The 24,267-nt window shown below is 47.8% G+C and overlaps 1 protein-coding gene across 1 annotated transcript; it reads left to right on the top strand.

Moving 5' to 3' along the window:
- The first annotated feature begins 8,128 nt into the window (after positions 1 to 8,128).
- Positions 8,129 to 14,575, top strand: Slc30a1 (solute carrier family 30 member 1). The gene is made up of 2 exons (XM_052200244.1): positions 8,129 to 8,990; positions 10,255 to 14,575. Exons 1-2 carry the CDS (start codon positions 8,390 to 8,392, stop codon positions 11,157 to 11,159), a joined length of 1,506 nt encoding a protein of 501 aa, XP_052056204.1. The 5' UTR covers positions 8,129 to 8,389; the 3' UTR covers positions 11,160 to 14,575.
- The last annotated feature ends 9,692 nt before the right edge of the window (positions 14,576 to 24,267 follow it).

Genomic DNA, 24,267 nt, shown 5'->3' on the forward strand with positions numbered 1-24,267 from the left:
GGCTACAGTGTACTTACATATAATAAATAAAATAAATCTTAAAAAAAAAAAAGGACTCTGTCTTGAAAAACAAAGCCAAAGCTGAAATAGGAGGCCGGGGGATCTGTAGTACCACTCAAGGTGTGGCCCTGCTCACCACTGTGCTGTCCTGAGACTTCATGCAGCCCTATGAGGCAGGCTGATAAGCTGTCAAAACTGTGTGCAAGTCTCTTTGCAGGAGACAAGTTCTCCTTCTGATCTCTAGGCATGAGATTCCTGGGGAAAATTCCCATTTCTTTGAAGTCTTCTGTTTACAGTAGTATCCTTAGATACTGCTAGATTGGTTACAAACTTCTCCTGGTGGATGGTAGTGAGAGGCCAGGCACAAAGGAGATTACTGGAGGGCAAGGGGGCTTTCTAGGGAAGGCTCACGAGACTGCTATTGACTGTCCATTCCCGTCTCAGAACTGTGTCCTTCCTGTCACCCTGATGCATGGAACAGACCCTCTTCCATCGAGGGTAGCTCTCTGTCCTCCTACCTGGCATACCAGGAGGCATGTGAGAGGGACAATACAGGCTTATTTCCTCCAGTGTGGGTGGCACTACTATTCCTTATGACTGCCTAGGGAGTTATCTTTGTCTTGATGGTGGGCATGTCGGAGGCAATGGTGCTTCAGGGACCAACCAGTGTGTCCCTGCAGGCTGTGAGATGGTCACCTCTGATCTCATTCATGATAGAATAAATCTTGGAGCCAACATAAGGAGCAGTGAAGTAAGGGGTGTGGGGGGTGTAGCCCTATGCAGAGGAGGTGCGCGCCCTTGTTACAAGGAAGTGTTATACAGTGGAGGCTGGGCTTCAAGGTCTCATGTACATGCTCAAGTCTGGCCAGTGTGACAGTCTTCTCCTGCTGCTGTTGAGGTCAGGATATAGAACTCTTGGCTCCTGCACGCTCCATGCTTCCTGCCTTGATGATAACGGACTGAGCCTCTGAAACCAAGTCAGCCCCAATTAAATGTTTTCCTTTTTAAGAGTTGCCTTGGTCATGTTGTCCCTTCACAGCAATAAAACCCTAACAAGACAAGGGGCCTGCAAGGTTGGTCTGTAGAAAGAGCTGCAGTGGTCAGGGCTTTGTTGAGAAGTAGGCAGACAGACATGTCCTCCTCAACTCCCATCTGCTTTCTCAGAATTAGGACTGCTGCTGCTCTTGGCTCAAGAGGAAATTATTTAAATCCGGGAGTGGCAGTTCGCCCAACAGTGTGGTGTGTGGATTCGGGGAAGTGAACTCAGGTTTTCGGGCTTCTACCCACTGAGCCATCTCACCAGTCCCCTAAATATTTAAAATCCCAAAGTACTAACTTCTCTCTGGCACAATGTAAGCCACCTAGAAGGTCACCAGTTTTAAGGAGTACCTTCTTAACAAGGGTAAGGTATGCATTTGCTTAACATTTGAATATAAAAGCTCGTCTTAAAAACGTGGCAGATTGAGTACAAAGTAAGCACAAGGAAGCAAAGTTTAAAGATAAAGGTACTTCCCCCTGAGAATAAGTTAGTGCAGTGCTTTCAGGATTAACAGGAAGCTTATGGCAGAGCAGAGTGGCACAGAGACGTAGCCCAGCTCCTCTGGAGGCTGAGGCAAAAATAAAATAAAATAAAATAAAATAAAATAAATAAAAAATAAATGACTTGACTTCGGGGGTAGCCTGGGAACACCGTGAAATGCTGCTTTGAGTTTACGCTCCAGGGACACAGAATGCAGCTGATTACAGACACCAGGAGCTGGAAACGCAGGATCCCAGGCCTCACTGTAGACCTCCAGGGCCTGAGCCTGCATTCTAGCAAGTTCCCAGGTGACTTTGGTGTATGCTAACAGTGGAAATGACAGCGTTTCCATCAAGTCTTTTGGAAGACATCCAAAGACACCACAAGTAGTGGTCACACTGACCAAAGCAGCAGGCAGAATATGGCGCTAATTCACCCCCCAGAACTACGTGTAAAGAGGACCCAATTTTGGAATGTCACTAGAGAATCAGACCTTGGAGTGACCTGTTAAAGAGAGGTGTCACTAGCAAGTAGGCCACCTCCCCTTAGTGCTTATAGTAATTACAAATTAAAGAAAGACTCACAGAGCCAGCGATGGAGAAACGGAGCGGGAAGAACTGGAGTCTGTAGGGCTTTGTGTGGTCCTGAGCTTCAGACCAGCTTGCTACCCCCCCAATGAAGGCGTGAAGTGACAAGCCACGTTTCACGTCCATAGAGTCCCATAGTCACGAGCTGTGGGGCATGGAACAAATTTCTTAGCATGGGATCTCCACTCATTCATTGCCTGTAGATTCTGCCTTACAAATTCACAGCTTTCATCCTGAATCAAAACCAAAGAAAGCTGTGGAGAACCCAGTGTGGGGCTGGAGTACCGCAGTAGAGCACTTGTCTAGTACGGCCCATGATCCTTGTTTGGTTGGTTTGAGACATGGTCTCATATAGCCCAGGCTAGCCTTGAACTATAAAGCCAAGAATAACTTTGAACTTCTGGTCCTCTGGTCTGTACCTCAATACCTGCTGGCATGACTGGAACATGACTTGGTCATGCCTGGTCATGCCATGCTGAACATTATATATACACGGTCAAGCTACACCCATCCTAAGTCTTCAGTTTAATGTCAAACAGCATCTTTGCCAAGCACTGACAAGAGAACAAGATGTGAAGCACTGTCCTCCCGGGATGGCCTGGTCAGAGGGTCAGGGGTCATCCCAGGAAGTGATCTTCAGCTGACAGCCAAGGATGTCTGAGATTCATTGGGAACTGGGGTGGAAGAGCGTCCCAGAAGGAACAGTGTGTGCACAGGCTGGATTTTCAGCTGTAGGAAAGGCTGGTTTCAAAGCTGGAGAGGATAGCACAACTATCAGTCCTGAGTGTCAATCTGGGTGTCCTCTGCTATGATGACAGAAGTGTCCAGACCTGGGGTTTGGTTTTTGTTTGAGACAATGTTTCTCTGTGTGGCCTTGGCTGACTTGGAGGTCTGTATAGACCAGATGGCCTCAAATTTACAAAGATCTACTGCCTCAGCCTCCAGAGAGCTAAGGTTGAAGATGGTGCCACCATTCCTGGAACCACTGTGGCAGCTACAGCTTGGGAGCAGGAAGGTAGCAGTGGGCAGGGTCTGCAGGGGACTTTCATGACCTAGAAGAGAGTCTGGGAAGGCTGCCCTCCACAAAAGGTTCTCCTCCCAGGACCTCTCTGTTCTCCCAAGCAGCCTTGTACCAGAAGAGAATCAGGAGGCTGTGGTCCAGGAGCAGCCACTGTAGCCAAGAGCATTAGCTGAAGAGCTGGCTGGCCAACTGTCCTGAGTCCCTGAGAACTAGTTTATTGAAAGAGAAATGGGGGTGGGGGGTAGTTTCTGAAATCACTAATTGAAAACTCAGCCCTGGATTCACACACTCCAAGAAGTGACTCAAAAGGCCATACCCAAGAATGTCAACCTGGTCACTTTGTCTCTTTGCCCCCAATAATGAATAATGACCTTGCCAGGCCTGGTACCAGGTCTAAAATCCTAGCTACTTAGAGGGGCTGAGGTAGAAGGTTCACAGCTGCCTGGGCCACGTGCTAAGTCAATCTCACTACATTGTAGCTCAATGGTATAGCACTTCCCTTGTATACTGGAGGCCCAAGGGTCCATCCTGAGCTCCCTGATCCCAAAGACAAGCATGCCTCACCCCAAAGATGTGGTAAGGAAGACTCGGGGATGTGTACTAGCTTGCTCAGACACACAGGAGCTTTTCTTTCTTCTTCTTCTTCTTTTTTTTTAATGGGCCCAAACTGGTCTCAAACACGAGATGTAGCTAAGGATGACCCTGTACTTCTGACCTCTTGGCCTCTGAGATTCTAGGCTTGTGCCACTGAGCTAAATGTATGCTATTCCGTAGACTGAACCCATATGTGCTATACAAGAACCCTGAGCTACATTCCCCTAAAAAGATGCTTTGATTATTTTACTTTTTGAGAAGGGGACGCCTTAAGTCCAGGGCTGGCCTTGAACCACCATGCCTGACAAAATTCTCTTTAAAGCATATATCGTTTGTGCACTGTGACCTCTGAACCTGAAGAATAAAAAAAGACTACAGAAGACAAGACAGATACGATGGCTCATGTCTGTACTCTCAGGACTAGGGAGGCTGCGGCAGGAGGATGGAGAGTTCAAGGCCAGCCTGGGCTGTATCTCAAGCATATCTTTAAAACAAAAATCACATACCATGACCAAAGAAGTGTAAGCACTCTTTCATCCTTAAGATGACCTGAGCCTTCACCTGCCTCTGCTGTTAAGTAGCGCAGCACCTAAGGCACAGGGTGACCAAGCTGGCTCAGCAGGTAAAGATGCCTGCCGCCAAGACTGACAACCCAAGTTCCATCCCTGGACTCCTTATGGGAAAAGGAGAGAACCAAATCATAGGAGCTCTACATTCTTGTGTGCACACCGATAAATTCACAGGTGCTTGTTTTTGGGGTGCTGGGGACACAGCCTAATGGTAGTGGGTGAGCAGTGCACCTTCACACCCAAACCTCTCTTTTCACCATTTCTTCTTAATGAGTCGCTCAGGCCAGCCTCAAACTCACTCTGTGGTTCAAGCAGACTTAGAACTCTCTCTCCTGCCTCAGCCTCCACAGTGGTTAGGCTAACACGCCTGAGCTCTTAAATGCTTCTGGTAAGCCTTGCTATATGGGTGCTGGTGCCTTCATTTCCTGCCATGACTGCAGAACTTGGGCTCCACTTTCATTATTCCTGAAAAACAAAACAACAACAACAAAAAACATTTCTCCATTGTTAGCCTCATCCGAACCTTCAGTACCACCAAGGATGACAAAAACTGGACCCTCCCGGCTGTGGCTGGGCAGGTCTCTGCACACGCTGGGCTTCCTGCTCCAGGGCTCCTTACTGGTTTCCCTTGGACTGCTGAGACCTTCTGTGCTATTCCTGAGTTTTACTGCTGCATTGTTCCGAGTTATCTTTGTTCTGTTGCTTATTCCTCTTGGGGCAGCTAAACAAACACCAATCCTTGGCACTCACAGCACTACTAGAGATTTCAGTTCACATGTAGAATTGACTCAAGCGCTTTCCAAAAGACACAGGCATATAAACAAGCCGCTTTCCCAAGTTTTCCCTTGAGACAACACTGGACGTGACTTAGTGTCAGCTGAAGTCAAATGCACTCTGGTGTTCACATGGTCTGTGGTGTTTTGTTTTTGGGTCTTTCCAGGCAAGGCCCAACTTTCTATAATGACTTTTAAAACTTAAAACAAAACCAAAAACGCATTGTGTGTAGGTCAGAAGACAACTTGAGTCAGCTCTCTCCCTCCACCGTATGGATCCTTGGATCAAACTCAGGCCATCCACCTGTGAAGCATCTTTAGCAGCTGAGCCATCTTCTTAGTCCTACACTTTTTTTAAAAAAAAAGAAAAAAAGTAGGGTCTATGTGCCCTGGCAGTCCTGGAATTGTGTAGATCAGGCTAGCCTTTAACTCACAAGAGATTCTTCTGCCTCTGGGATTAAAAGCAAGCACTACTACCACACCCAGCTACACTGATTTTTTACAATATTCCCTCCGGGCAGTGGCGGATTAGCACACGCCTGTAATCCCAGCACTCTGTGAGGCAAAGGCAGGAGGATTACTGAGTTCAAGGCCAGCCTGGTCTCCAGAGTGAGTTCCAGGACAGCCAGGGCTACACAGAGAAACCCTGTCTCAAAAAAAAAAAAAACAAAAAACAAAAAACAAAAAACAAAAAACAAAACAAAAAAAACAACAACAAAAAAAGACACTATACCCTCAGTTGTGTTTGTCTAGGGCTTTCACAGTTCTCTTAACATTCTACCTGAGTTCCGCCAAGAGTGGTAGGTTCAGAGTGTAGAGTACCTGTTCCTCACCTTTCAGTCATGTTGGCAATTTCCAAAACTGCCAGTATTTTATCTCTAGGGTGTGCTAGATTTAATCAGCGTGGGTGTGAAAATTATCAGGCAAGTTGAGTTGGCTAGCCATTGTGACTTCTTCACACTTTGGGGCTGTGTTGCCCCACCCCCTACCAGAGGGTGAGGGAACAGAGTAGCTTTCTGGGAGACAGCCTGAATGTGAGACAGAGCCCTCAGCTGTGGCTGCAGTTGGAAGCTGAGATGACTTATGTGGCGAAACATCTTTCAGGTCTGGTAGGCCCCTGTGGGGGCACGGCCCTGTTGGCAAGGCAAGCCTGCCTCATTCTTATTTACCTATTGTTTCTGCTCTGCCTATCAACATCTTTTAAAGCAGTAGTTCTCAACCTGTGAGTCATGACCCCTTTGGGACCTTTCATGGGAAGGTGGGGATCACCTAAGACCATTGGAAAACAAGATACTTACATTAGGATTTATAAAAGTAGCACAATCAATTATGAAGTAGCAATGAAGGGGCCCTAGCATTAGGAGGGCTGAGAACCACTGTTTCAAAGAATCTATCTCAACAAAGGGCCACACTAGGAGGCAAAACGGTACCCAGCTGCCCAGTGACTTAAGGATGCCTTAAGTGCCTTCCAAATTTAGGCTTCTATATAGGGAGGCTGGAAGAAAGTCTGAAGTGTGAGTATGGGGTGATTACTGGAGTCCCACAGTCCAATCTAAGCACTGCTATCATGCATACATATTTCTTCAAATTCAGCATCTCAAAGTGGAGTTCGCTGTTTTCCCATTATCCAATAAAAGCCAATTAAGGTAGTATTTCTCTCACTGGCTTTGAAACGGAACTATTTATCCTTCCCTTTAGCTCTCCCGCCTCCCAATATCCAGGCAATCACCAGGTTCTATCTATTCCCTTACAATGTTGGAAACCGAGGACCCACCTAGCTTCCCAGTCTGGTGTACAAAGTGAGAGGCAGCCGGGCGGTGGTGGTGCACGCCTTTAATCCCAGCACTCGGGAGGCAGAGGCAGCTGTATCTCTGAGTTCGAGGACAGCCTGGTCTAAAGAGGGAGTTCCAGCACAGCCAAGGCTGTCTCACATATACTGTCTGGAAATACCAAAAGGGGAAAAAAAATCATGCAAAAGAACACAATGGGCCATGCATATGTCAATGCAATAGCTGGCACCTAGGGGGTCTTTCGGCAGGTTTGGCGGCCCAACAGAGGTCGCTTTGATGATTATAACCTCCATTCTGGGGGACCTTACTCACAAAGATGTGCACACATCCTCTGTTCTCGATAGAGGACCAACTCCAAAGAGTCTTAGCCAACTCAGCCAGGGTGTTTGGTTCCTAATGCCTCCCCACCTCCTTCTTTTGTTTTCAGGCAGCCCCTCCCCCTCCATACAGCCCACACAAGGGTTCGGAGGTTTGTAACCTATAAATAGTGTGAAATCACAGAGCCTTGGAATTTTAGCTAGAAGGAAGCAGAAGAGTTCCACTTGCCCAACCCTTCTTTCTGTTGATGAAGAAACAGGTGTAACGAGAGAGATTAGGTGACCTGCCCAAGTCACGCAGCAGGCTACCGTCCCAAGTCAGCACCTTACACCTTAGAGTGTCAGCGACAGTGACTGCACACGGTTGCCCTGGGGAGGTGGCCCTACGGGTGACCCGCTAGGTGGAAAGCGTTCCCGAGGCTGGGGCTGTGCGGCTAGCAAACCAGTCCCTAACTCAGCTCTTCGCTCGGTTTCGGCCGCGCCCCTGCCGCCCGCACAACCCGCACTCCCCTGGACGCCGACCTGTCACCCAGCCGCCCCCACGTGCATCCAGCTTGCAGGATCAAAGTCTGGGGCGGCCGGGCCGGCACAGGGCAACCGTGGCCCGGAACCCGCACCGCAGGAAGCGGGAACAGCTCACTGTGCCCCAGGGCTCGGCGCCACCGCCCTGCCGCCTGCCCACCGCTGCACTCGGCCCGCGCCCACCCTCCCCCGCACCGCCCGCCGCTGCACCCGGCCGCGGCCCCCAGCCCACGCCCGACTCCCCAGTATACAGGCCCCGCCCCCAGCTCCCGCGGCCTCGCCCCGCCCCCTCCCGCCCCTCTGCCGTGCTAGCCAATAGAGACTGAGGAGGGGCGGGACGCCAGGGCTGTCGTGAGGCAGCTCTGGCCAATGGGGAGGCGAGCCGGGCCGGGGGGCGGGGCACCGGGGCCTTGTCACGCTCGGGTCCGTGTGAAAACGGGGGTTCCGAGTGCAAAGCAAAGTTTTTTTGTAAACCGTCTGCAAAGGAGGGGGGGCGAAGACGGCGGCAGTCGCCGGGCCGAGCGCAGTCGCCGCGGACGCCGTCTCCCGAGCGCCTCGGTCTGATGCTCGGCTGCCCCTCGGCACGCAGTGGCCCGCCTCGCCAGTCTAGCCGAGCGCCGGCGCTTGAGTAGCTGCGCGGCCGGCGGTTTCCCCACAGCGCCGCTCCCGCGTCAGAGCCGAGCCTCAGGCCGCCGCCATGGGCTGCTGGGGCCGCAACCGCGGCCGGCTGCTGTGCATGCTGCTGCTGACCTTCATGTTTATGGTGCTGGAGGTGGTGGTGAGCCGGGTGACCGCGTCGCTCGCCATGCTCTCGGACTCCTTCCACATGCTGTCGGACGTGCTGGCGCTGGTGGTGGCGCTGGTGGCCGAGCGCTTCGCCCGGAGGACTCACGCCACGCAGAAGAACACGTTCGGCTGGATCCGCGCTGAGGTGATGGGCGCGCTGGTGAACGCCATCTTCCTCACGGGGCTGTGCTTCGCCATCCTGCTGGAAGCCGTCGAGCGCTTCATCGAGCCGCACGAGATGCAGCAGCCGCTCGTGGTGCTGAGCGTCGGCGTGGCGGGGCTGCTGGTCAACGTGCTAGGGCTCTGCCTGTTCCACCATCACAGCGGCGAGGGCCAGGGCGCTGGCCACGGCCACTCGCACGGCCACGGCCACCTCGCCAAGGGCGCGCGCAAGGCGGGCCGCGCGGGGGCCGAGGCGGGCGCGCCGCCGGGCCGGGCGCCGGACCAGGAGGAGACCAACACGCTGGTGGCCAACACCAGCAATTCCAACGGGCTGAAGGCGGACCAGGCAGGTGAGCGCTGGCGTGGTCGGGACGGGCGCCCCCTGGCGACCGCGGTGGGTGCCACGCCCCGCGCCCGAGTGCGCGGTGGTTTCGTGCCCGCTGAACAAGTTTGATAATGATGGGTTGGGGGTTGGGGCGTGTGGGCCCTGGTTAAAGGCGGCCTTTGTGAACGGGAGTGTGTGTTTCCCTGAACCAACCACCTAATCCTGAAAAATCACAGCTTAGGGACCTGCCAGGGCACGTTGCACCCTCACCTCTTCGGGTTTGGCATAATGGTGCTGGACCCCAGTGGTGATGTATTATTACCCTCGTGGTTTTAACGAACGTTTTCTCATCTTGAGCACACGTGTGCATGATGGTAATTTGGAAGGTAAGTGTTGAAAAGAAATGAGAGAGAACCAGCCAGTACCACCCCAGCTCAATGTAAACGTTGTGAGTTCCTTCCAGTTTTTCTCGCCATTTGTATCTGGTTAAGTTACATACAGAGGCAGCTTCTCCAGTGCGTGGGAACAAGTTAGGAAGTTCAGGTGGTGCATAGGAAAGGAGAAGAGGAACCTCCCTCAGGTGTGCCGTCCCACTGGAACTTTTAGGTTACTTAGTGATTATTGCCTTCCAGCTTCGTGGATAGCTTCAGGTTGTGTTTATTTGTTTGGTTTGTTTGTTTTTGGTTCCTCAAAACAGGGTTTCACTGTGCGGTCCTGGCTGTCCTGGAACTCTGTAGCACAGGCTGGCCTCAAAATCACAGAATTCCTCCTGCATCTGCCTCCCCAGTATTGGTATCAAAGGCTTGCAACAGCCCCAGGCTGTTGATCTGTCAGTTTGTAAACCTCTCCAGCAAACTATATTTTATGTTCATGATGAATAGTTGACGTTAGAGCCTATTTTCTCAGTGTGCCTAGTGCCTCTGACTTCGAAGAACCTCACATCAGATTACTTTGTTAGAGGACTTATCCTCAGTGCTGCCTAATCAATTGCCTTAAATTTTGTTTCTCTTGTATGTTTCAGAGAAGTGAAGCAGTGTTTATACAACACCAACCTAGTAATGAGGGGCAGGTGAGAGAGGGTGGGAAGGAGCAAGAAGAGCAGTAGCCAGTGACACAGTTGCATCTTTATGCTGGGCACTGAGTGTTCCCAGTGCCAGCTCCCTGTGCATTGCTCTCAGCACACTGTCATTGTGCTTTATGAAACAAGTTTAAACTCACTCACCGCTAGAGGAGACATTTCTGTGAACACTGTAACTGTGCTTAATTAAAATTGCATTGTTTTGTTGTAGAGCCAGAAAAACTGAGAAGCGATGATCCAGTGGATGTGCAAGTGAATGGGAATCTTATCCAGGAATCTGACAGTCTGGAGTCAGAGGACAACAGGGCCGGACAGCTGAACATGCGAGGAGTGTTTCTGCATGTCCTTGGAGACGCCTTGGGCTCCGTGATTGTGGTAGTGAATGCATTGGTCTTTTACTTTTCCTGGAAGGGTTGTACTGAAGACGACTTTTGTATGAACCCGTGTTTTCCTGATCCCTGCAAATCGTCTGTAGAGATAATTAACAGCACCCAGGCCCCTGAGCGCGAGGCTGGTCCCTGCTGGGTGCTCTACCTAGATCCGACCCTCTGTATCATAATGGTTTGTATACTTCTTTACACGACTTACCCATTGCTGAAGGAATCCGCTCTCATTCTTCTACAAACTGTTCCTAAGCAAATTGATATCAAACATTTGGTAAAAGAGCTACGAGATGTTGAAGGAGTTGAGGAAGTCCATGAGTTACATGTCTGGCAGCTCGCCGGAAGCAGGATCATCGCCACTGCGCACATAAAATGTGAAGACCCAGCTTCGTACATGCAGGTGGCCAAAACCATTAAAGATGTTTTTCACAATCATGGAATCCATGCTACTACCATCCAGCCTGAATTCGCTAGCGTAGGCTCTAAATCAAGTGTAGTCCCATGTGAACTTGCCTGCAGAACTCAGTGCGCTCTGAAGCAGTGCTGCGGGACACGGCCACAAGTCCATTCCGGAAAGGATGCAGAGAAGGCGCCAACAGTTAGCATTTCTTGTTTAGAACTCAGCGAAAATCTAGAGAAGAAAGCCAGGAGGACTAAAGCTGAAGGCAGCCTCCCTGCTGTGGTGATAGAGATTAAAAACGTGCCAAACAAAGAGCCCGAATCATCTTTGTGAGTCTTGAGAAGGATGTGATATTTACTTTTGCTTTTAAACTGCAAGAGAAAATAGACTCCATTGAAATACTAAGTTTGCCAAGTAGTGTAATTGAAGTCCTTGTCTGGTCGCACAGTTTAATTCTATTTTTGTAAGAACATAATGGAACTGCATAATAGAGTGTGCTACATTGCAGCCTTGTGATTATTAGTGCATAGTGCAGCTCTGCTGGAACACGTTTTGAAAGCCAGTTTTAACACTATGTTACATTTTTGTTTAAAGTAAGTATAAACCTTATATGACATAATGACATTTGATTCCTGGTTTTCCCATGATAAAAATTAGGGGGATAAATAAAATTGTTACTGGAATTTCTCTGCTTTTCTTTCCCCCCATTGTTCTATCTTATCTGTTAGGATTGTAATTTCTAGGCCTTTAAAATCATCAAGTTTGTTTCCTCTGATGTTTGAGGGGATGGTTACTTGCCCTTTGAGATCATAAGCATAGCATAATGGCAGCATATTTCCAGAGCGAGTCATGACTGTCAGCAGGAAATAAGTTTAGTTACTTATTCTACTCTGTGCTCTCTACTGCTGAGTAGTAGTCTAGTGAACCATGAGAAGTCAAGATGAGTTATAGTTTACACATTGTGGAGCATATAGGGGATAAGAGCAGGGAAGAAGGCAAGCTACATCAGTTATTGCATATTAATGTTGGTTACAACTCCAAATTATCTTGAAAATCTCCAATGACTTTATGCTACCAAAGTCAGTCTAAACTCGTTTGCCAGTGTTGCTTTCTTTTGAAAACTGGTGTTAGCAACATTGAGCTGAAAGGTTCTAAATGAATGAATATTTTTGAGAATGCAGACTTGTCTTGGCTCTTTAACTGCAAACTATTAATCTTAAATTATGTCTTAAAGAAACTTCTATAGTGACCTGTCAGATGGATTGAATACCTTTCTCCATGTGCAGCCAACACAGTGTGTGCTTAGCCAAGACTTGAAAATGAAATCAGATGGCTCATGCACTTTGGATATCACTTTAGAAAGCAAAACCAGTAAGAGGAAGACTTGGGTCTTTGGCCGCCCGGCCCGCCGTGTCTCTCTGGCATTTTCGCTCACACTGTGCTTACGCAAGGCGCTGCACTTTGCACCCAGGAAGCCATTCACGGCTGCTCCATTGCCACAGATTTCAAATCCAATGCAGACATTTGAAGATTTTTAAGTTATATTTTCCTTGATAGAGAAAGGTTAATGCTTTGTGAAGGAACTGTAGATTTTTGTCTTCAAAAGAGTGATTATTAATATCAGTTATGTATAGCTCTATTTTTCTAGGAACAAAGTATTCTGACTACTTCAATAACTTTTATAGCTGACTACTTTTGGGAAAGTTAACTTTTGGGATTTGAAATAATTCATTGCTTAATCTGAAAATGGAAGTGTTAGACTATGACAGTCACTTTAAGGGATGGCCTCGCCCCTGGTGTAATAAGCCTGTTGCTGGCAATGGGCCTGCTTAAGAACAGCTGGATTTTCTGATAAGAAATGTAATTTTTGGAACATAGTTTGTTAAGTTCACATTTACTACACTGGGCCAACCATCTACCTTCATAATACTTCACTAACATGTGCTCTAACCCCTTGGCAGGAGGTTACTTCGATTTTAACAAAACATTTGCTTTTTTAAAAAACAAGAACTAGAGCTGTGAGTGGTGTGAGGGAGCTCCAGTTGTCTCAGATGGCGCTGTGGCTGTGCGGAGGCTTCAGTGTTCCCACAGTGGGACAGGAGGGCAAGGGGAAGCCTTAGTATCCAGCCTTCAGAACCCTCTGGGCAAGTTTCTGTCACAGGGAGGAGGGCTGTGTCAATCCAGTTTTCAGAAGTGCTTTAAGGTGGTGGTGTCCTGGGTTAAGTGGCTTCTATGTAAAAAGGTGGTATCATAGGCTTTTTTTTTCCCAAAGGTGTTTGTTATAGTAAAATCCATGGGCGCCAACTCACCTTGAGGCTTTGGAGAATTATTTATTTCTTTACAATGCACTTTCTAACCCATTTTTTTTTAGCTATATTAGCATTATCTTTAAGAAGAAAAGACGTTTTTATATTTAAATGTTGTGGGATTTAAGTGTCTTTTCCAAAACTGCGTATTGCTTGAAAGAAAATGAGGAGCTGCCTTGGCCTCTTTGGAAGATCCCATTGTTTAAATGTGCTTCCTCTCCCGGCCTCGGCTGGGCTGGGGGAGGCGGCCCTGGTTCGCTCTCACTTGAGCCTTGTGGAGCTGAGTGAGGAAGTGTTGCATGTCCCCACAGTACACTCAAACGGGAATCCTTCCAAGCTGTGTGCAGTCTTGGAACAATGGACTTGATTTCCCATGGTCAGCTTCTAACTTGTAGGAATAATTCTTTTCTGGGGGGTGGGAGTGGGTTATCTACATTGTAGACGTACAGGCCAGAACATGAAAAGCAATCCTCAAACACTTCACCGTATTTTCACACCCAAAAGAAAATGCAGGGTAGCTTTATCCTAAGATGCATAATTTGAGCAGGAAGGGTTTCCATCAAGTTCACTTTGGAGGGTCTTGGGAGGCTGTTTATCTGTGTGTGTCTTGTCAGCATCTGTTATTTTGAGTTCCTGAAAGTTTTGAGGGAAAAGAAAATCTAATGTGAAGTATTTGATAGATAAACTGTATTTTGAATGTTTTTACTGTTTTACAAGCAGATACCATTTGAACAACAACAAAAAGTCATTAACCTGCTGTCTTAAGGTAGTCCTACACAAATCTGGAGAGTGGTTCAACAATAGGAAATATTTATTTTAGAACTGTGTTTCAGTTAAGTGGTAAACAGTGTTAAGAGGTCTTGGGAAAGTGGAAGGCTTTTGTTGTCTTGGAAATGAAACTGCCCTAGTGCTTCACGGTCTGGAAAATGGGACTGTAATCACACTATTTTGATACAGTGCTGCATATATACATATGTATATGTATATGCTGACCCTACTTTGTCTTACTAACAAACTCTGGAATATTTAGCAGTCATTTTCACTGGCACAGGAGCCTTTTGTATATTAATCAATTTAAATTTTTAAACCAAAAATACTATAAGGTTCAGTGTCAGGCAAAAACAATGCTGAGGAGAATGTAACAGAATCGATGCGTGGTTCTATAAAAAGGCACAAATGGCCGTGATATGGGTCTGCCTTAAAACAGCACAATGGGTGTCAGTGCGTCTGATTTCTGAGGCGCTCTCGGTCTTGTCTGCTGCCCGCCCGCCTGTCCTCTGGGCCATTGCACAGCTGACGCAGCTCATCTCAAGGTCGAGTACGACAACCTTTTCCCTAACTTGTGTGTATTTTATGACTGTGTGTTATTTCCAAAGCTGTTCCTACCTCACCCTGAGGCTTTATGGATTGTTATGTACTATAAATGTTCTATATGAGACAAGACTACTGTGTTTCTTCTCATTTATTAAAAGTTAAGTAGAAAAATAAACTAATTCTAATATCTGCCTTGCGCACGTGGCCCTCCCCTCTTACACTGCAGTGGGTGAAGGAAGTGGACTTTCCTAGCATTCAAGAGGACAGTGGTGTGGAAGATAAATGATCAAAGTCTATCAGAGGGACAGAGGCTCACTGTGGAGACAGTGGACTGTGAAAATACTTGGATTGAAGCACAAATTTATGAGATACCAGTATGTTTAATCTGTTGATATTGGCAATTTATATTCTGTAGTTTTAAACAAAATTATGAATAATAACACCTGTGTGATATCTAAAACTAATGCAGAAGGTGGCACCTCAGTGTGAGTCTATTTCAGGATAGCACTGATAATTGGATTAAAAGTTTCAAGAATTTGTGTTTCCAGCTGGGAGACAACAGTTTAAATATAAATACATAGCCAGGCAGTGGTGGCACACGCCTTTAATCTCAGCACCTGGGAGGCAGAGGCAGGTGAGATTTCTGGGTTCGAGGCCAGCCTGGTCTACAGAGAGTTCCCAGGAAAGCCAGGGCTACACAGAGAAACCCTGTCTACAAAAACAAAAACCCAACACACACTAAATGGAAGGTGAGCGCTGGGGAACTAGCAAGTACAGTAGATAACACCCAGAGCAGATGGGGAGGTATGGCTAGACAACCGCAGCCTAAAATGGAGAGGATTGAGAGAGAGGCCAAGGATTATAGGTTAGGATAAAGAGTTGGGTTGAGAGATGGAGCTGACACCAGCTCATGTCATGCCAGCAATTCTGAACTGGGCCTTAACAGGGAAAAGAGACTCAAATTGTTCTTATGAGTATTTTCCTTGCATGTCTGGGTACCACAGGGCTCAGAAAAGGGAACTGTATCCTCTGGAACTGGAATTTACAGATGTTTGTTAGCTGCTGTATGGGTGCTGGGATTCGAACATATTTTTTTTAATTAAAAAACTGTGTGTGTGTGAGAGAGAGAGAGAGAGAGAGAGAGAGAGAGAGAGAGAGCGAGAGAGCATGCCACATGGCCCATGGAGGCCAAAAGGGGGTCAAATGCCCATGGAGCTGGAGTCATGGGTCCTGTGCTGCCTGTGGGGGCTGGGAACCAAACTGGTCCTTTCGAAGAGCAGGAAGTGCTCTCAACTACCATGACATTTTTGAGTAGAGTAGAGAAAGGACCCGGCATGATAAATTTGGAAAGCAAGCCGGCAACATTCGCCCACAGTGGTTCCCTAACACCCCCACGCTCACTTGTGCCTCCTGTCTAATATCCTAGTATACTGCTGACCTCAGGATGTGTAGCCAGTCAGTGCTACCTTAGAGTCGCTATTGACCAGCTTTTCATATAGACCTGTCTGAGGCGGTAGGAGTTTTCCAAAACCTCTCCCATCTTCCCCGAAACAACCCTATCGACTGTGTGTCACACGGCTGAGTGACAGCTGTTGTTTAGGGACAGATGAGAGTGGAGGGCAGTGAGCAGTGTTAACCACAGAGGTGTTTCTGCACCTTCAGGATGGGTGCTCATGCTGCCACAGTCCTCTCTTCAGTCTAGGCATTTATGACACCTGCGTTTGCTTAAGAGCCTGATTCTAGATTGTAAACTGAGGTCAGCGCTGTTTTCCCTATCTCTGTTTCCTTGAGACGTTGCCAAGGACTGGCAATGCTGCAGGTATTTACAGGTGCTTGAATGACTTTTGTGGAATGGCAGCCAGGGCCGGGGAAGATACTTAGTTAAGATGCAAGCCCTTGGCACTCATCAGGTTTATCCCAACCCTTGCCCAACAGACAGACGGATTCCACTATTCCTATTCTCTGGAAAACCAAAACCTCATCCAGGGACGGAAGCAGAGGCAGGACGGGAAGCCACTTGCTTTCCCTCACCTTGGACTTTCCAGTAACTGCCTAAAGGTCCAAAATGAAGAATTCTTTGTGGTTCAGTCTAAGGAGCTTCCAGGGCCCATGAATCAAACCAGGAAGGCATAGCCACCCAAAGAAATGGGGATTGTAGTTTTTAAATCATTTGATATTTACTTTAAAAGGCAAAGTAATCACTCGACTAAAACCAGCACCTTGTTCTAAATTAGATTTTCTTTCCTTTTTTTTTTTTTTGTGGTTTTTTTTTCAAGACAGGGTTTCTCTGTGTAGCTCTGGCTGTACTGGAACTCACTCTGTAGACCAGGCTGGCCTCGAACTCAGAAATCCATCTGCCTCTGCCTCCCAAGTGCTGGGATTAAAGGCTTGCCACCGCCACCCAGCTAGATTTTCTTATATTGTGATTTAGTGTCAGTTTTTTTTTTTATTATGAGTTATGTGGAGAGAGAAATAGGGTGTTTTATTACTGTCGTTTGTTTTGTTTTTTGGATCTTGGTTTTAATCCAGCCTTATGGTTTAAAACTGGCCAAGTTTTCACTTAAAGCATGTTCTAGTACTGTTGTGTAGGGTGCTTATGCTGGAGGGATGCCGCGCCTTATGTGGCCTGGGGGTGACATTGAACCCCAGCTGCATGGCTGAGGAGCAGAGGCAGCAGGCGTATGCAGAGGAGAACACAGAATGCTGGCTGCTTTGTGACAAGTGAGTAAGCGGCAGACCTTCCCGCGCTCGCTCGCTCGCTCATGAACTGTCAAGGGAGTTAACTGCACAGACTCCCTCCCTCTGCCCGCTGACAGGATGCTTCCCCTGCTGTGAACTTCTCCTGGGGATGTGGCCTTGCACTTCAGAAACCACGGAAGGTTTCTGACCCAGGCCAGCGCGTCCTCTTCTGAACTCTCCTTGCACAAGCTTTGATTTCACCAAGAACTGTGCTTGGGTGTCTGGAGAATCAAACCGAAGGTCTCCACTGGCTGCCTGGGTTTATAATCCTGATAAAGGTCCAGGTAGACAAGCCTCTGAGGTGCTCAGAAAATGTATCTGCCCATGAAGCAGGTATGGCTGTCTGCATTGTGGAGACCCTGGCTAGCTCCTTAGTAAAAGTTCTGATAGAAAAGGGGTTCAAAATTCAGCATCTTTTTAAGATACAAAATTGAATATTCTTAAAATGTATAACGACTAATTTCTCCTTCTAATGGCATTGCCTGGTGTATGTAGTCTTGGGAATTGAGTCCAGGGCTCTTGTGTGCTAGGCAAATGCTCCATCAACAACCCCTTCCTCCAACTCTAAGTTCTCCTCTTTTAAGCCACTAAAAGTATGGCAGCAATAAGAAAAAAAGACATAGGTAAGCACGGTGCACTACAGTCGGCACTCTCTCTTTTGTGCTTACAAAGACTCCTCTCACTGGAGCTAAATTACAGACCGACTTTTAAATAAGTTTTTATCAGAAAAGGTCTGAATGTGTTGCGTGGGGACAGAGCTTATGAAACAGCTTATGTCGAATCTGGACTCCAAGGAAGGCAAGGCTGGGGGTGGCGTGGCTTACCAAGACAGCTTTCTTTAAGTCTGCGTGTGGGTTGTGTCTCAAGACACCAAGTTAAGGGATAAGTAAAGGATTGGGAGACAATCTAAACCTGCTCGTGTTACAAAGGAGTGCACCTGCACATGCATGGTTAGAAGTCATTTCCCAAACCTGCCACAGCCGCCTAAGGTCTTCACCTGCGCTAGCTGGCCTCTCTTCCGCTTCCTCTTTTATTGTATTTCCCCCTTCCCTCCTTCCTCTCTCTCCTCTCTGTTCATCCAGTCACACCCTTATTAGCTCCAGTTTAGGGCTGAGAGAGTGAGGGCCCAGAAAGTGGAGGGTTGGAGACTGATGTCTGCTCCCTGAGTGGGACAGCTCATGCTGGATCTAGGGCATTCTCTACGCCCCACAGTTCAGCAGGGTGCTCTGCCTGGGAGCCCTGCGCCTGGGTCTGAAGGCTCCAGTCCCGGTTTCCTCATCTGCAATGCCAGCGCTAGCATTCCTTCTAGGCTCCTCCCTACAGTTACCTAGGCCTGGCTTGCTCTAGAAAAGGCTGTTTGGCCCCTCCTCGATCTCTTTCTCTCTCGGTCACTTCTCAATCTTTGACTCTTTTCTTTCCCTGACCCCTTTCCCCCAACCTCCATGTGTTCCTGGATGGACTCTCACCCCTCTTCCTATGCCCTAAATAAACTCTATTCTACACTATACCCATCTAATGGCTGGTACCTGGGAGAGTGGGGTGGTGGTGGAGGGGGAAGGGCTGGCTTCCTGGGCCCACAGAAGCACCTCTTGCACCACACTATACCTGGCTCTATCAAACATATCCTGGTTCCTTTTATAAAGCACAACAGTCACAGTAATAATATTTATGATGATATTTGATATTTCCTTCAGAGTGAGCTTGGAGATAAATGAGGAGGCTTCCTCACAGTAGCCAGTCCTTCCATGTTTTAAACATTAGCCATGCGTATTCTGGCCCTAGGTCCTGCCTTCCCTCCCTCCTCCCTCTTTTTCTTTCCCTTTCTCTGCTGTCCCAAACCCAAGTACAGATCCTGAAGTAGCCACACTCACCTAACCCCCTATACTCCCCCCTTTTAAGCCCCTTCATCCTGCTGCCGAAAGTCCTTCACGGATCCTGAAGTTCTTTGATGGACAAGTCTAACTCAATGGTAGCACCCTACATTTTTGTTTTGTTTTGTTTGTTTTCCGAGACAGGGTTTCTCTGTGTAGCCCTGGCTGTCCTGGAACTCACTCTGTAGACCAGGCTGGCCTCGAATTCAGAAATCCACCTGCCTCTGCCTCCCAAGTGCTGGGATTAAGGCGCCACCATTGCCCAGCTGCTCTACATTATTTGAAAGGAGTGAGAGACAGAGACAGAGAGATACAGAGACCTCCCCATTGTGACAGGGTAAACTCATTACAAACCCTGCCCTCAGGAGAAGCAGACCTTAAGGGGGAAGCAAGTATTTCCAGGTAATCTGAGGGCCAGCCTAGGGGTAAGGAGTCTTGAGGAGGAGCTTATTGTCTCTGGGGCAATGAAGACAACTGCAAAGATCTTTGTCGGCCATTGAAAGAATGGGTAGTAAGGCGAGGCACTGGTGTTTGAGGCCCTCACACCTGCCACTGAGAGCCTTGGAAGTGACCTCTGTTAAGGACAGACTTGGACATGATGTCATCCTAACTGGCCTGTCTACGTGAGCTGCAGGACTCCCAGTGGCCTGGTACAGTACAGGGTGCTGGGCTGGGCACCCGGTGATCACAACCATGGGCATTTCCCTTTCCTCTTTGGCCTGGTTCCCCAACTGTGGAGTAAGAGGTCGGATGATCCCACCTTCAGGGTGTGCCAGAGTTCTGCATCTGTCAGGAGGACGCCATCACAGGCTGGTCCCCTGTGGTTTAAGAGGAGACTGCCAGGGTTCTGAGTAGACTGGGGCTTTGGAGTTAGTGCTTCTGGGGTGTGAATAAGGAAGCAGATGGTTTGTTGGACTAATGCTGGCAATGTGATCAGGACCAGACACGGGCATTGCAGCTCTTTAACTGGGACAGATCAGATCGGTAATTAGTCTAGTTCCTTTCGTTTGGGACCTTAGACACCTATGGTCGATAAGCGAGTGGAGGATACTGTAGCTGTGGGGACTTGGTTTGGGCGTTTTGCTCTCACGCCTTGGTGAGGGTCACCACTCCTCGTTCCACCAGGAATATGTCCAGATTGGCTTTTTAAGACATTTGTTACCACTCACCCATGACATGTGATCTAAATTCCAGGACCCCTGGCGGCTCCCAGGAAATGCAGGCTCTCATTGGAGAAGTGCTTCAGCAGTGATGGCAGTGCAAACCAGAGGGCAGACATGAGGGGCTCAGACTATATGGGCACCCTCATCTGGCCTTTTCCTGTAATAGGCTCTGAGGTGATGGATGTCGCAAGTATTTCATTTCCTTCCCTTTGAACAGTGACACTGTCTGTTCTAGGGGCATTCTAGCCCATCCCCACTGTGACTGTGTCCTCTCCACATCTTTCTTCTGGGGTACTTTGTCCCCTCCTCCCCCCTCCCCTTTTCTTCCTTTGTTCTCTGCCTTTCTTCCTTACTGAGCACACACACACACACACACACACACACACACACACACACACACCTATGCTAAGCACTGGACGTGTAATTGCTGCGGAACCCTGTCTTCCTAGCCTGATGCGGCCTGATGAGGTGCAAGTTAAGGAGCAACAGGAAGGAAACAGCCAACTCTGGGGATCTGCTCCTGTGGTGTCCTGAGATCACCGGGTCCTGTGTTCAGTTTACAGACATAGGAACATTGCCATTCACCCAAAATTCCACATGCAACAAGCAAAGATGGCTGCTGGCTCCGCCCAGCATGGACTTCTGGATTTTGGCAGGAAGAGTGTCTCACCTTGTGTGGGGTTTGCAGAGGAGAACATAAGTGGAACAGCTTGAAACCTTTTCTTACCTCATCTTTTAAAGCAAAACAGCAGTCCCCACATACACACCCATACCATGTGTGTAGACAGATGGTTTATCAAGTGTGTAAGTGGAGTCTTTACCAGTTTTATTACATTTGCTTGTTTACTTGTGTGTGTGCGTACACATCACAGTGCATCAGTGGAGGTCAGAGGACAAGAGAGTTCTCTCTCTGTCTCTGTCTCTTTCTCTGTGTCTGTCTCTTTCACACACACACACACACACACACACATACACACATCACAGTGCATAAGGTCTTCAGGCACCTTTACCTACTGAGCGACCTCTCCAGTGAGTAAGTCGGAGTTTAGCATCTTATTTATTGAGTGGTGAGAACACACAGGATCAGCCTATATTTAACAACTATATAAACATATGTATTCATCCATGTAAGGGTTGCAATTTTTTTTCTTGATCCAAAGAATGAAATTCTGTCAAACAACTTAAGCCATTTGATAACATCCAAAGTTTTGAGCAATTCTAATAAGACAAACATCTAAAGTAAAAGTACTGTCCTTCTCCTTGGCATGATTCCATTCTGCGTGTCTGTTCTGAGGAGAAGGGGGCAGGTTTTTGTTTGTTTGGTTGGTTTTTGGGTTGGTTTTTTGTTTTGTCTTGCTGTGTTTTTTTTTTCCTGGTTTCTCTCACACAGAAGTGTGAGCCTCAACCACAAGGAAGACTCAACTGTTGTTGAAGCCTCAGAACTACCTTTTCAGTTGTGAACCAAAGGCTGACAAAGATTATCACGTAAGTGAGAATGACAAAAATGAGCACCAGGTATCCTTGAGGACAGTTAGTTCTTTTTAAGATTTATTTATTTAGTTAGTTAGTTAGTTAGCTATTATCTATTTATTTATTTAGTACACTGTAGCTGTCTTCAGACATTCCAGAAGAGGTTGCTGGGATTTGAACTCTGGACCTACAGAAGAGCAGATGGTGCTTCAACAACAGTTCTTAATGACAGCACCTCGTAGCTAGGAGGAAGGTGAAGATAAGGAGGGTGTAAAATCCTTAAGGTTTCTTTTTTGTTTTGTTCTAGTTTGGTTTTGTTTTTTGAGACAGAGTTTCTCTGTGTAGCCCTGGCTGTCCTGGAACTCACTCTGTAGACCAGGCTGGCCTTGAACTCAGAAATCTGCCTGCCTCTGCCTCCAAGTGTTGGGATTAAAGGCGTGCACCACCACTGCCTGGCTAAATCCTTAAGTTTCAATGTTTGGAAAACGTTCTACCCTGGAGATGGTAGCAAGTTTCCACAGAAAAAGTGAAATTAGATGAAGATGAGGAGGAGGAGGAGCAACAGTAGGAGGAAGAGGAGGAGGAAACTGAAGTTTCACTGAAGAATCTGTACGAGATACCCCAGCCGAAAATGCACAGATATCAAACTATAATAATGGAAAAGACTTAAAACCATCTACACTAAGATTAAAGGATCAAGAGTCCTTCAAAAGTGCACGCCTTTAATCCCAGCACTTGGGAGGCAGAGGTAGGCGGATTTCTGAGTTCAAGGCCAGCCTGGTCTACAGAGTGAGTTCCAGGACAGCCAGGACTACACAGAGTGTCAGGAGCCACCCAAACGCTCCTACGTCCTCCATTACAAGATGGCGCCTACTTCCTGTTCTTGCTGAGCCGTAAACAGGCCGAGTGCGCATGCCCGAGTGGAGTTTCCCGCCACTGAGTCTCTGCCTACCTCGTGGCTTCATATGGGGTAATGAGCTGCAGCCAACCAGGGTACACCACGTCCAAGGCGGGAGGACTTGCCTATATAAGACTTGGGTTCGCGCTCCCTCGGAGTCTCCGCCCTGTAAGCTTGTGCTCTCCCTCTCAAGATGCATTAAAGCTTTCTACAGAAGGATCCTAAGTGTGCCGCGTTGTTCTTGCTGGCGAGACGGTAGCGCGGGACAACAGAGAAACCCTGTCTCGAGAAAACCAAAAAGAAAAAAGAGTCCTTCAAAAAAAAAAAAAAATCCTAAAACACCAAAGTGATCTAGTTCTGTAGAAGACATCAAGGCAAAAATGCAAGTAAGCATAGAAAGCGCACGTTGTTGGGCACTCCTGGTAAAGCAAGCCTGAAGATGGGGAAAGAGGAAAAGGAGAAAGAAGTGCATATAGTCCACACTGAGCTCCAGCCCCAGGTCAGCCCAGGCTCCTCAGAAGCTCCACAGAGGGAGAAAGCAGCCATTTCTCAACCGCTCTCCTGGAGCGGTGTGTAAACATTTGCTCCCTAGGACTAGAGGCCTCCCTGGGACACGGATCGCCTACAGAACATAGAGAAACAGACTCACTCTGGTGTTCATAAGTTACTCATGGTGTTCAAGGTATTACCATGAGAGCTAAAATGTAAGAGTTTATGTCTTCAGATGCTTTGCACCCGTGAAGTGATGCACACGTGAGGTGACACACACGTGTGTCTTGCACCGAGCTGGCACATTGCACAAGTTGAGTGAACTAGCACTGAGCTTGTTCTTGCCCTCTTGAGTCATGATAACAGACTGGCCATCACTAAGCTGTCCATGGCCTCATCTTCATCCGGCTGTTGGTAAAACTGGCCCCTTGCGGTGGGCTGGCCTAATGCTGCTTGTATTCTAATGCTAATTTGGGACCCCCAAGACCCTTTGGGTTACCCCAAAGATGAGAGAGAGCATACATAAGACACTGTGACCCTGCCTCTAGCTCGTTGTGATTGGTAAATAAAAATACCCACAGATAATAGCCGGGCGGAAGAGACGTAGGTGGAATTGAGGTTTCAAGGGCTTGGAGGAAAGGAAGAAAGAAGAAGAATCTGCAGGAGGGAGAAGGAGAACTGAGCCATAGAAGTGTGGCTGTGTGGGCTGGCCAGTTGGGTTAAGAGCAGCCCAGATGGAACAGAGTAAATCGAACGCCATAACCCGGGTTATCGAAAGGAAGGTAGATTCTAACAGCGTGGAGGGTGGGCAACTGCCCAGCTATGGTGCTGCCCAAGGCATATTAAAATATAAAGGCTGTGTGTGTCTCTCATCTGGGAATATAAATGGTCTAAGGTGGGGAAGAAGTCCTGAGCTGGGATTCTTTTTTTTTTTTTTTTAAATATTTATTTATGATATGTAAGTACACTGTAGCTGTCTCCAGATGCCAGAAGAGGGTGTCATATCTCTTTATGGATGGTTGTGAGCCACCATGTGGATGCTGGGATTTGAACTCATGACCTTTGGAAGAGTAGTCAGTGCTCTTACCCGCTGAGCCATCTCTCCAGCCCCCCTGAGCTGGGATTCTTAATAATTTATACCACAGACCCTGAACGTCCCGGATAACCACATGGGTGACGAGGCTTCCTATG

This window comes from Apodemus sylvaticus, chromosome 12 (assembly GCF_947179515.1).
Source record: "Apodemus sylvaticus chromosome 12, mApoSyl1.1, whole genome shotgun sequence".
Classification (NCBI taxonomy): Eukaryota; Metazoa; Chordata; class Mammalia; order Rodentia; family Muridae; genus Apodemus; species Apodemus sylvaticus.

What these genes read in the sequence shown, in the direction of transcription:
- Slc30a1 (XM_052200244.1), top strand. Translation starts at nt 8,390, where the DNA reads ATGGGCTGCTGGGGCCGCAACCGCGGCCGGCTGCTGTGCATGCTGCTG. An exon ending in GCTGAAGGCGGACCAGGCAG is followed by an intron (nt 8,991 to 10,254) that starts GTGAGCGCTGGC and finishes GTTTTGTTGTAG; the next exon opens with AGCCAGAAAAACTGAGAAGC.